The following is a 12,993-nucleotide window of genomic DNA, read 5'->3' on the forward strand; positions in this document are numbered from 1 at the left end:
CAGAATCTGAACAACAGTAACAAAAACGTAGTACCTTCTGGAAGTAGAATTTACTCTTTTGCATTTGGCAGGCAAATACGCCATGCGAGACCTGGTCAACCGGCTTCCTGGTGGCAACGGCCCCAGTGTCTTGTCTGATGAGACCATGGCAGCCATCTGCTGTGCTCTACACGAGGTCACCAGCAAAAACATGGAGAACGCCAAAGCCCTGGCTGACTCGGGAGGCATCGAGAAGCTGGTGAACATAACCAAAGGCAGGGGCGACAGGCAAGTCTGCAGCAAGGAGGTGCAAGTAGGGCTCTTGCTCCTGAGATGGTCCTGTGATGAGGCCTTTGTTGAGGATACCTTTCCTAGTGGAAAGGATTTATTTTTGCATTTCTTACATGCCAGCAAGCTAAACAGTCTCCAGCACTTGCAACCTGCTATGCAGGGAGAAGTGTTTTCTGTTATGGGGCCTTTTTCTAGTTTTTACTTTATTGTAACACCTTCACTCCTTTGTTGGTATTTATCTCTATCTTAGTCTGTTTGTGCTGCTATAACAAAATGTTGTGAACTAGGTGGCTTATAAACAACAGAAATGTATTTCTCACAGTTCCAGAGGCTGGGAAATCAGGGCACCCACAGATTCGGTGTCTGGTGAGGGCCCCCATTCTAGTTCATAGCTGGTGCCTTCCAGCTATGTCCTTGCATGGTAGAAGGAAGGAGAAATCTCAGGCCTGTTTTTATAAGGATGTTAATGCCATTCATGAGGGCTCTACCCTCATGATCTAATCACCTCTTAAAGGCCCCACCTCCTAATATCATCACCTTGGGGGCTGGAATTTCAACATAGGAACTTTGGAAGGGACACAGATTTTCAGACCATAGCAGTCCCTGAAGCCACAACTGGGCATGCCAACTCCTGGAAGAATTAGAAATGCCAGGGTGAGGAAAATCTCAGGGGCACCATTTCCCTAGATTCTTTTGCCTTTGTCTCTGCTCTAGGCCTGAGGGCCTGTCCTGCAAGAGCATCTTCTTGAATCCACAGTTCTGGCATTGAGTCTCCTGTCACGTACCCAGAAAGCAGTTAAAATGACTGCTCTGCAGCAGGGCTGCTGTGTGGCCTCAGGATGTGCCCCAGGCTTGGATGGTCCATTTCCCTTCGCTTCTGCATGATCCCTAACTGATGAAGCAGGAGGGAAGGACTAGAAAATCAGCGGTAAAAATTGAAGGCTGTTTGTCATGGAGCTGTGGCAGTGACTGTAAGTTTGCCTTAGTGTCAGATCAGAGAAATGGTAAGTAGGATGCTTGGTGCCAGCTCAGAACAGCAGGACAGCAGCCTCCCTGAGCCACAGTAGCATGGCAGCCCTCTCCCCCCACCTCCCCCCCCCCCCCCCTCCCTCCCCCTTCTCCCCCCCTTTTTTCTGAGACAGGGCCTTGATCTGTCATTCTCCCTTTACTCTCATCGTTCCATCGCTGCTTTGCTCTCTCCATAGCACTGGTTTCCCCTTGCTGTGGAAGTGATGTCTTCCTCTTGTGCCTGACTCTTCCAGAGTAGGGACTTTTATCTTGGTTCACTGCTATATCCTTAGCATCTAGAATAACCCTGGCCTGCTCATAACAGTTGCTCGGTGAATATTTGTTAATTGACTAAATGGCAGTGCTGGAACTACATCTCATCTAATGTTTACACTTTTGAAGGAGTTTCTAAAATATAGGAATAATCTAAAACCATATTCTCACCTCCCAGAAACCACACCTATCTGCAGTAGTGATAATTTCTTTCAGTCCCTTTTTTCTATTTCATTAGTAATAAATGGTTCCGGGGGGCAGGGAGGGCTGAGAAGGGGGAATGAGTGGAACCATAATCACTTACGCTCTTAAAATGTGGCATGACAGCCTGCACTTGTTGGGGCAGGGCACGGTGGGTGGTGGGCTATGCTGGGGGAGGGGTGCTGGTCAAAGAAGGCCTTGCAGAGACAGTGCCTTTTGAGCACAGAGCTGGAGGAAGCAGGGAAGGAACAGTGCAGCTCCCTGGGGGAAGAGCATTTCGGTTAGAGGGGGACCTCAAATGAGAGAGCCCTGATAAGCGAGAAGACCTCGTGTGCTTGAGAAACAGAGGGAAGCCAGTGGGGCTGGAACAGAGCCAGTGAGGGGTACAGGAGGCCTACCCCAGCATGATGATCTGAGGGCCTTCGCCAAGGCAGGACGCTGCATCCTCTCTGCAATTAGCCATGAAACTGCTGATTTAGAGCAGCAGCTCCCAAGGTGAAACACAGTGACTCAGGATGAGGACTGCAACTTGCCTTTCAGATGTAACAATATGGAAGTCCTATGTTTAAGAGAAGATAGGATGAGGGGAATCAGAGATGCAAGTACATAACTCTTTCAAGGAGTTTTGCTGCAAAGGATAGCAAAGAAACCTTCTTGCTTTTCTCATGGGTCGTGTTTCTGCTCATGGAATTCATGTCTGAAAATATGAGCCTGTCTGGTTTTGTCAAGGCATATCCCAGGCACGGCCCTGCCTGGTCCAGTGTTACAGCTGTCATCCTCCCAGGCAGCTGTGGGATCTGCCGTTTGAGCTTTCATCCCGCTGCCTAGCACTTAAAAACAGGTGAACAAAGCAGCAACGGCCGGACCCAGCTGAGAACAGGGTAGCTATGCAAGGCAAGGGCCCTGCTCCCCTAAATCTGTCTTCCGAAGGCTGTCTTGGGTGCCTGAAAATTCATCCCTGTTCATTTCTTTGGGGTATTTAGCTATTGCTTTTCCATTGTCCAGTTTGGGAATATAAAGGTTGAAAAGGCTTTGAGTGGGTTGGTTTACCTGGCTCTGCTCACCTAAATCCTCAGAATCATTAGCAACCCACATTCCGTTGTTAGGGACTAAGAAAGCACTGCCTGCTTACCTCCCTTGTCCTCCCCCACTTCGTAAGAGTTTAATTAGGAAGATAAGGAGTAGAAGAGAAAACCATATTTTAGATCTGGTGTATACATTCGAAGTCAGTCAATGAAGTCTTAAGGCAAAGGCGTTCAGTTGTCCTTAGGGCTGACTCCCCAAGCGCTCGCTGGTCCATGAGTACCACCCCAGTGTAGCGATCTGTAGCGATCTTGGCCTTAGCCAAGGCAGGAAGTCCCCTCTTCACTTACCAGTGAGGCCACTGACTTAGAGCAGCGGCTCCCAAGGTGAATCCAGTGACTCATGGTTGGCAGTGCTTAAACAGCACTAGCATTTGCAAAATGTCCTTAGGGAGAGGAAATAATATCTGTGACCCTGTTTTCCAAATTCAACATTAAAACACACATTTGTTGACATAGAGGTATGAATGATAAGGCAATGAAGGCATTTAGATGAAGGCTTAATAAAGGAGGAGGAATAAAACACATTCACTTGGAAGAGTTCCCAGACATTCAGAATGTAGAGTCCTGGTTGCATTAATCGCAAAGCCCCAGCGAGGTCAGTGGCCCTCAGTAGAGATCTGGAGGGAGGTTGGGATTGACACCTAGAGAGATCCTCAACTCAGGCCACAGCTGCTCCGCAGAGCTCACCCCCTCATGGCTTCACTTCAGTTCTTGCCACCTCCGGCCAGTCCTGAACCTGATCGACTCCCGGGCACACCTGGTCCCTTTGTGGTGTGTCCTGCAGTAGCCTCTGTCCCCATGGCCCTGAGAGAGATGGCCTCTTAGTGACTGATTTTCATCCTTCACCCCTCCGAGTGGGGCTGAGGCTGTGCTGCCCACGTTTATTAACATCCTTTCTCTCTCCCTAGATCATCTCTGAAAGTGGTGAAGGCAGCAGCCCAGGTCTTGAATACATTATGGCAATATCGGGACCTCCGGAGCATTTATAAAAAGGTAACCTACGAGAATAGCTCTGGCATAATTAGCATTCAGCAGAGCACACACTTGTAATCATTTATTGTAATGAAATGTCATTATTCATTTTGAGAGGTTTCTTTTTCTCTTAACTCTGCAGGATGGGTGGAATCAGAACCATTTTATTACACCTGTGTCGACATTGGAGCGAGACCGATTCAAATCACATCCTTCCTTGTCTACCACCAACCAACAGATGTCACCCATCATTCAGTCAGGTCAGTGGGAAAACGCCACTCCTTGGTGACAGCCTTTGTGTGACAGAACATTGTTTCCTAGCCAGGGAATATCAAACATAAGCTGGTTAAGCCTGTCCCCTCCAACACTACCCGTGCAGCAGAGTACCTTCCGTAGGAATCACACACCATTATAAACCACAAACCCACGTTCTTCTTCCTTTCTGAAAGTTCATACTAGTTTATATCAGCAACAGCACCCCAGGCCCCGCCCTCAAGTCTGCCTCACTAAGTGTGAGAAGGGGCCCTGAAATCCGCAGCTGACAGAGCGGACAGGTGATCGGGGTGCCCAGGAGTGAGGACCACACTTCGAGACTCGCTGGGTTATGCCTGAAAGTGGCTGCCCTGTCTGCCTGCTGGCCACAAGTTTGGAATCTCCTCCAAAGTATTTTTTGTTTTAAGTTTTCTTAGTGAAACCTTTTAGAAGCAGGGTCCTTTAACAGAGGATCTTTAAGGTCTTCAGATCCGCAGCCTGGGAGAGCTGCCTACTTCCCAGTTAAACCTCCTTCCTCTGCAGACCCCCAGCATCTGTAGCTAATGGGAGCAGGCCTTACAGGGTGGGTATGTAGGAATTTTTTTTTAAGTCGGGAATCCTGGCAACCATACTAGCTACTTCTTTGTAGTGTTTAACTTGGTAGAAAGAATGTTTTGAGATTCAGACTAAATTTTTTTACATGTAAGAGCAGATTATTACTGCCAAGCCAATCTTACAGTAAGTCTAATTCTTTGTAAGTCTAATTCTTACAAAGTGAGAAAGAAAAAGTAATAAGTATCTTATTTTTATTTGGCTTTAAATCACCCATTCTGACATGTAAATATTATCTGTTTATTCAGCAGTGCTACTGCTGGCAGTCTTATTTCTCATGTGGACAAATGTGGCCAAAAAGACTAATATACATGGCCAGTGGTTCTTGCCGCATAATTGGATGTCCCCACTTGTACTAGAATTTTTTTTTAATTATTTGTGCCTATTGTGTATGGTGTATATTTATATCGTAGTTTTTTGTTTTTCTTTTGAGACGTAGTCTCACTCTTGTTGCCCAGGCAGGGGTGCAATGGCGCGATCTCTGCTCACTGCAACCTCCGCCTCCTGGGTTCAAGCAATTTCCCTGCCTCAGCCTCTCGAGTAGCTGGAATTACAGGCATGTGCCACTATGCCTGGCTAATTTTTTTTTGGAGTTTTAGTAGATACAGGGTTTTTCCACGTTGGTCAGGCTGTTCTCGAACTCCGACCTCAGGAGAGCCACCCATCTCGGCCTCCCAAAGTGCTGGGATTACAAGCATGAGCCACCGTGCCTGGCCTGTATCTTAGTTTTTTTAAATTATGGGTTGTTTTCTTGAAAGAACCTATGTGTCTGGTTTTTAACATCCTTACTGAGCTCCCAGGTATAACCTAAAACTGTCTTCTCTTAGAAAAATGCCCAGAACTCTTTAGGGTCTTGGGAATAGAAGTGCTAGGGAAATCAAGAGGTGTGGCTATGGAACAAAAGGCACACTTTAGATTAGTACGAGCTTGTCCAACCCGCGACCCATGGGCGGCATGCGTCGCAGATGGCTTTGAATGCAGCCCAACTTCAATTTGAAAACTTTCTTGAAACATTACGAGATTTTTTGCAATTTTTTTTTTAGCTCATCAGTTACCGTTAATGTTAGTGTATTGATTGAACACCCCTGAGTCATTAGCACAGAGTTACTGAGCAGTGACCTTGTTTTGAGGACCCCTTAAATACAGGCTGGACAGTGTTGGCTAGTCCCATTCAAATTCCTAGGTACCTTTTAGGATTCTAGTCAGAGGTAGGGAATTCTCCACTTCTACTTCTCTAGTTATTCAAAGGGCTGATGATGCGTCCCTTCGCACTAGTGTGGGGTCTGCTTCTGGGCATGTCAGATGCCTTGCTGTCACGTTGGAAGCAGGCAGGTCTGCTTTCTGTCCCAGTACCTTCTGGAAGGTAAGCAAGGTGAGCAGCACATAGACATCGTCCACACATGCTTACGTTTTTTACACTGAGCAATCCTATGTCAGTGAGGTGACTTTAGGAAAAGTATTTCATTGGCAGTCTTCCTCTGAAAGCAAAACCACTGGTGCCAGTGTTTGGGAACTATTGCTTTTGAGTGTATCAAGTGAATAAATGGTCACTCTTATTTGAAATTAACTTTAGGGGAAGCAAGATGATTTTTTTAATGAGAAAAAGAAAAAAAAAATGTATGTGAAATGTTTGTCTTTTCCTTCTCTGCAAAAGTGTCCAAAAAGAGTCCTAAGGATAGATAACGGTGTTATTAGATATTGGCTGAAGCTGGGGTGAAAAAGTCTTCTGGGCATTGGTGAAGTCAAGGCTTAGCACCATGTGCGTTTCTTAATGAGCCAGGCTTACTGGGTTTTTTAATCATTTCCCTGATCACCATAAAAAGAATTATAAATTTTACAGACTGGGTGCTCTTATTCAGATATGTTTAGAGATGTGGATATTTTTGAAATAATTAGAAATCAAAACATGCCATAAAACTTCTGTTTACTGAAGAGCTGTACATAAAGGATAATAGATGGGTGTTTTACAAGCAACTGAACTGAGATCATAAAACAGCAAGTATAACTCTTGCATGGCTAGTAAGTTATTACCACTCACTCGGTTTCAAAGGCCTAGTAAAGCTACTGAGACACCCTGGTGGGGAAGCCTGCATGATCTCTCCACTGTGCCTCTTCGGCCGGGCGGCTTGCACTCCAGCTTGAGTGAGCCCAGGTGTGGACCTGGCTGATGCGTGCAGTGGTAGGCCCGCATGCAGGTCACACTTGTGGTTCTTGGGTCTAGCTGCTCTTCAACTCCCAGCACCTCTGAGATATTTTCAGCACCAGCTGTGTGGCATTTCTAGTTACTGACCTTTGTGTTTCTGGAGTGATTTTTCCACAGACACTGATGCTGATTTCTCTTTCTTCCCCTCTTTCTCTCTCTCCTCCTTTGCCTCTCCCTTCAGTCGGCAGCACCTCTTCCTCACCAGCACTGTTAGGAATCAGAGACCCTCGCTCTGAATACGATAGGACCCAGCCACCTATGCAGTATTACAATAGCCAAGGGGATGCCACACATAAAGGCCCGTACCCTGGTAAGACACCAGTTGGGTGTGTGATACAGTCCCTCGAAAAGCCACACTTCCAGGCACTTGGCCAGTGGCCTGGGAAGTAGCCTGTGCTTGAATTGAGACGGTCCCCCAGCAGCAAACCATGCTCCAGTCTCTCCCTGTCCTACTTTGGGGATTGTTGCCTTTTCTGCTTGTTTAAAGTAAAACAAGCATGTACTTGTTTGTTTGTATGTATGTGTGTATGTAGTTGTACGGTGGCCGCAAATAAAAAGAGGGTTGTATCCAAATAAATCATTTCTGGCTGCTCGCTGGCACAGTCCCTTTGCTCCGTCCCCTCCTGCCTCCAGCAGTCTCTGTGTTTTCCACATGCGTCAGAACCCTCAGCCCGGTGTAGCTTTGCAGGGGCCACATCTTCTATGCTGGCTCATCTCTTAAATTCAAACCAGAGAATAGAAATCAATTTCATTTACATTTTCATGGAGAAGAGTTTGAATAAATAGTAAAAGCTGTAATGTGACTCTTTTCAAAGTGATTATTTTTTAAGAATAACAAAAATAATGTTACATAGTATTAATATTTTTATATCCTATTCAGAAAGCTGTGCATACAATTTATTTAAAGGATACCAGCCCAGAGGGTTACTAAGATTTCATACTGTTCCCATTCTCAACCGTCTGGCAGATTATAACTACTTTAGATGTTTCAAATAAGTCAGTGTGAGCTACCCCCGAAAGGTACTCTTTTCTCAAACCTGTATATTAAAAAGAAATAAAAGCTGGTGGCAGCTTTACTCCTGCTGGGGGAGCAGTCTCCGTTGGACTGTTGTCTTTGAAATTGTGATTTCACAGGACTGTTTACTAATCGACTGTTGTTACTATGGCAATTAATAGCTCAGAAAATTGCAGATGCTACATTTCAACACCGCGCTTTGTGCAAAAGGAAGTGCACATACCAACTGAAACGCTTGGTTGCTTCTGATTTGGAGCAGCCTGCTTTATCTTAAAGATCGCCTCTTAGCCTGCATGCCCTTCTGTATCTTCTTCGCTTGCTTCAATAAACTAATTTGCCTCAAGTACGTTTCATTTTCCTCATTAAAAAAATAAAATCTTTGTTAGCCTTAACAGTAATGTAAGGGTGACATCATCAGGAGCCTACAATGGACTTTTAAAAACAAGTTGATTATTACCAAGTTCCTTTTGTATTAAAACATGCTTAAATATGGCAGGCACAAGACGGTGCCTCCATTGTGGCCCATCTGCTTAGAACATGCCTAGGCCTGCTCCTTCCTTGACCTGAGATTTTGAATCCCAGCTGTTTGGAAGGCATGGGGCTTATTCGAAAGTTGCGTTCCGCTTCTCCTCTCTGACCCACTGCTGTAGCTCAGAGCCCTGGAAAAGTGGTGTTCCTCAGCTCAGCTTCCTGTGCTGCTGTCCAAAGCCAGCCGGAGAAACCCTCCCGCATATGAGCAGAGCTTGAGCAAGAACCCTTTGTGCACGGGCTCTGCACTGGCATTGCTTTTTGGGAAAACACCCGCGGCCTGTTTTTGCCATAGTTTTGCTGTTAGCCCCCACCAGCCCTGAGGTAAGCAGCAGCCAGGCCAGATCCAGGAACCCGGGGCTGCCACCTCTCCCATTCTGCACTGGCACTGGGGAAGGCAGGCCCTGTTGGGGACAGCGCTATCCCTAGTGCAGGGGAGAACCACCCAGTCTAACGGACCAGAGTAATGAGCACTAGTTTTAATTTCATAAAATATTTTCTTACAGGCTCCAGCAAACCTTCACCAATTTACATCAGTTCCTATTCCTCACCAGCAAGAGAACAAAATAGACGGCTACAGGTGAATTTGCAATGTCATTTTTACAGAAGGCCGGTTAGCAGTTAACACAGTAAGGGGTCCACGTCGGTTGACTTCCCAGAGCTGGGCCAACACGGCAGGATCCTAGGAGCTTTCCCTGGGGATCTTTACTCCTTGGAAATTTATCCATGGTTTAAGCAAAGCACTTCCACGGTAGCCTCACGTTCTTGAATATCCACATTGGTACTGCTGAGACCACCATGCCACTGATGGGAACAGCCGAGAAGTTCCCATCACGTCCTTTGCCCGAAAGGGTCCTCTTCCCACTCTTTCTCTGTTCAGCTCTAAAATCTCTTCCAGCCTCTGGGGGAGGGAAGGTTGGTAAGCACACTTCATGCCCTCATCGTGTTGTTTTCTTTTGTGTATATCTCATTCTCCATCTCACTCCTCCCTGTCCAAGCTCCACAATTTAAAACACTGAGTCCATGGCCAGGTCTATGTGTCTCGGTGGCCAGAGTGGACTCAGCCCCTGTCGGGATGAATCGCGGGACTGGCGGTTGTAACACACCTAGGCCTTGCTCTCATGGGGGGCCTGCAGTCAGTTTCAGGTCCTTCCCGATGCCATGGCAAACCCGGACCGCCTGGTCTCTCCTCTTCCTTTTCAGTCCCACAGAGCAGTTGGAGTTTCCTAAAACAAGACTGTATACTGTCCTTCAGATAAGGATGTGCTCTAAGACCGCTCCTCATTATCTTTTCTCTGTAGATGGAAGAAAAAGAACTTTCTAAGTCATTCATAATAGATGCTGTAGTTTTTTAGTCAGGAAAAATAGACCAGAAGCATAACTCTGGCTTGAAAAGAGAATTGGCTCAGAAATCCTTATAATGTTTGAATGCCTTGAGTTCCAGGACATGACGTTGATTCCTGGATGATAAATTTGTTACACCTTACTAAGTAAGGGGATTTGGGCATCATCAGGAAGATAGACATAATAACAATCACAATTTGAAATTAATGTGAGATCAAAGCTAAGACTAGACAAAGGAAATGGAGAGCAGGGTGCCCTGTGTGGGCGCCCCGTGTGCCTGGCCTTGCCCACTTACAGATGGACTTAGCCTTGGCTTGGGGAAGCCTTTTCCTCTAGAACCATATTTGCTCACGTATCTCTCCTAATTTTACTGTTCTTCTGCCTTGAGATTGTTGATTCCTTTAATATTATGACTTACAGCAGAGTTTCTAAAGTGTGACTGTTGTTCACGTAGCCACATCTTAAAATGGAGGGGTGGACTCAATCTTCATATCTGAAGTAAATGTTTAAAAGATGGTTCTGTAATTACACAGTTTTCCAAGGCCCAGAAACCCAATCCTCGACTAAATTAGTGATGTACTAATAATACCCCTGTGTCAAAGAAAATACCGAAACCATCCTCTCATTTGGCATACCCAGGTAACGGGTCCCTCCGCAGCTGAGCACACAGCAGGGCCTCCAGTAATGAGAGGAGGTTGCTGGGGCCACCTGCCCTGAGATCTCAGGCTCTTCTGAGGCACCTACTTCTCCAGAGGTCTTAGGACAGGAAACTCAGGAGCCCGCCTGAGAATGAAGCTTACAATCCTTAGAGTCCCATGGTAAACACGCAGTGTGCGCCAAAAACAGCTTTAACCATAAGCTGCAAATATTGAATATTGCTTTAAAAATATGAAGGAGGAAGCCCACATTAATTTTCCTAACACCTGTCTTTTTTAAAAAATTGCTTGTATTTATTTGCCTTTTCATTTTGTCAACAGCATCAACAGCTGTATTATAGTCAAGATGACTCCAACAGAAAGAACTTTGATGCGTACAGATTGTATTTGCAGTCTCCTCATAGCTATGAAGACCCTTATTTTGATGACCGAGTTCACTTTCCAGCTTCTGCTGATTACTCAACACAGTATGGACTGAAATCGACCACAAATTATGTAGACTTTTATTCCACTAAACGACCTTCTTACAGAGCAGAACAGTACCCAGGGTCCCCGGACTCATGGGTGTAGCATCAAGACGCCGACAGAGGAACTTTTTCTTTCTAACCTTGTTTGGATTGAGGTGAAGTCCGTCTTGCTGATTTGATGATTGAAATGTGAAAGTGAAGTGGAAGGAATGAGTGAAGTGCATTTTTTTTCTTTTTTGAGGAATTATCAGGGAAGTGAGGAAACGTTTGGGAGAGGACTTTCTAAGCTCTATTTAGTTGTTAGATCTAATTACTTGTAGATTCTGTAGTCTGGTGAAGGTGTGGGTGACGTGATGAGAGGTTTGAGAAATGGGTGAAATGAAATGGGGGATGTGTAGGTCAAATCCAATTAAAGATGATTTTTTTAATGTGAATAAAGTTATGTTCTGATAGTTTGTACAGAAAAAATAAAATGGATGCCCATGTTTTATTGCTATTACTAAATGTCAAGATTGTATGCTATTATGTCTTGTAAATTTCTTTTGTTGGTGTAAATATGGAAATGCCACATTGGTTAAGTGCCATCATTTGTAACGCAGTGTGTCACTTGAAAAGAGAGTTGAAGAAACTGACAACTTCAAAAAGAAATGGGAAGCCCAAGGAACTGTGAGCAATTAAAATCAAACTGCGACACCCTTTGTCTCCACCATGCATAGTGTACTTTGGAAGCACAACGTCCAGGCCGGTACCGCAGCGCCACGCCCATTCCTCGCCTCGTTCATAGGACACTTCACTGCCATTTTCTATGCACATGAAAGAAAAATAAATGTGGAAATTTCATCCTTGGAAATGTGTTCTCTATTCTTTTTAAATTTTCTATATGTATATGGAAAAGCAGATTTAATAAACATAAATCTAACTGCATGTAGGAAACAGCTTACGTATATCCAACTATTTTGGACTTTTCCTAGTTTTATTCAGTTAATACACTTTGTGAGATGGACCATACCAAAGAATTAAGCTATGAACTGTCCTCCTCTGTCTATCTAGGTATTTTGTCTCTTGGAATCTATTTTGAACCTAGTGCACTTTACAGTTTTATTATGGTTTTTCTCAGACTCATATGTACGTATCATCACTCTTCACCTAAGGCAAGTTACATCTGGCAGCCTGGTCATAACTAAACTGATACTTTTTGGGGCATCATTTTTAAGAACTCAGTAACTTCATAAGAACTTTAGTTGGCACCAATATAATAAACCAAAACAAATTCTAAATTATTTATCTTAATTCCATGAGTCAGTAATTCCTGGGTTAGGAATGGAGTAGGGGAAAGAAGCCCCACAGATAGGGTAGACAGAGGTCCCCATAGTGCCACACAACATTACTTGGGAGCTTTTCTCCATCTGTGGAGACAATGAGGGGCACCAGGCCCAGTCTGAGGCCTTCTCAGGGCTTGTGGTTTCTACTCGTGAGTCCCAGCTCCTGGATCTGTTGGTGCAAATGTGGAAATGCCACATTGGTTCAGTGCCATCGTGGAAAACTAGAAACTAGTTTAGCTATACTAGGAACTAGCCCCCATGGCAAGTCAAACCCAGAAGTGTTGACTTAGCTCAAAATACCCTGCAAGTGTGATACAAATCACAGAAGAAAACATTTGTGCTTATATTTGTGAGTATATGGAACGAAACCCAAGAGAAAGCTGCTTTTTCTTGCCGAATGGACAGCAGCCTAAGATTAGCATCCAAAGTGAAATGGAAATACCAGTGTGAGCACAAAGGTTCCTAAGGTCTGCAAGCCAGGAGCCCTTCTGAGGCGCCTTCCGGAGAATACACAAGCCAGCTTGTGGAGTTGATTGCCCAGCTGCTGAGGCCTGGCTGTGTCACACCTGGTGGAGCTCAGCAGACAGCCCTTGTTAGCTGATAGAGGTCACCAGATGTTTCTGAGGAACTGGCATCAGGACTCTTGGGACATAACCACTTCAGTTTCCAGTCACTGACTTCCCTGAATCTGGTATCTTCAGGTCTGGGTTGAAGCTGAAGGCTCTCACTCCGCGAATCAGGAAAACAAGAGAATTGGAACCAGCCCAAGCCAATTGACAATAACT

At 45.2% G+C, this 12,993-nt stretch overlaps 1 protein-coding gene across 14 annotated transcripts in view; it reads left to right on the plus strand.

The window, feature by feature from the left end:
- Positions 1-11,736, plus strand: part of PKP4 (plakophilin 4) — a 227,969-nt gene extending 216,233 nt beyond the window's left edge. For 10 of the 14 annotated variants that reach the window (XM_017547370.2, XM_017547398.2, XM_017547407.1 and 7 more), the window contains 6 exons: positions 72-267; positions 3,746-3,830; positions 3,952-4,069; positions 7,058-7,186; positions 8,926-8,999; positions 10,741-11,736. In XM_017547370.2, the coding sequence (XP_017402859.1) occupies positions 72-267; positions 3,746-3,830; positions 3,952-4,069; positions 7,058-7,186; positions 8,926-8,999; positions 10,741-10,989 (851 nt within the window). In that variant the 3' untranslated portion in view covers positions 10,990-11,736. The remainder of the gene's footprint in view (positions 1-71; positions 268-3,745; positions 3,831-3,951; positions 4,070-7,057; positions 7,187-8,925; positions 9,000-10,740) is intronic. The other 4 variants (XM_017547424.2, XM_037745361.1, XM_017547435.1 and 1 more) reach the window with 2 other exon arrangements.
- The last annotated feature ends 1,257 nt before the right edge of the window (positions 11,737-12,993 follow it).

The sequence above is a fragment of the Cebus imitator genome, unplaced genomic scaffold, assembly GCF_001604975.1.
Source record: "Cebus imitator isolate Cc_AM_T3 unplaced genomic scaffold, Cebus_imitator-1.0 Scaffold10, whole genome shotgun sequence".
In the NCBI taxonomy this organism is placed as follows: domain Eukaryota; kingdom Metazoa; phylum Chordata; class Mammalia; order Primates; family Cebidae; genus Cebus; species Cebus imitator.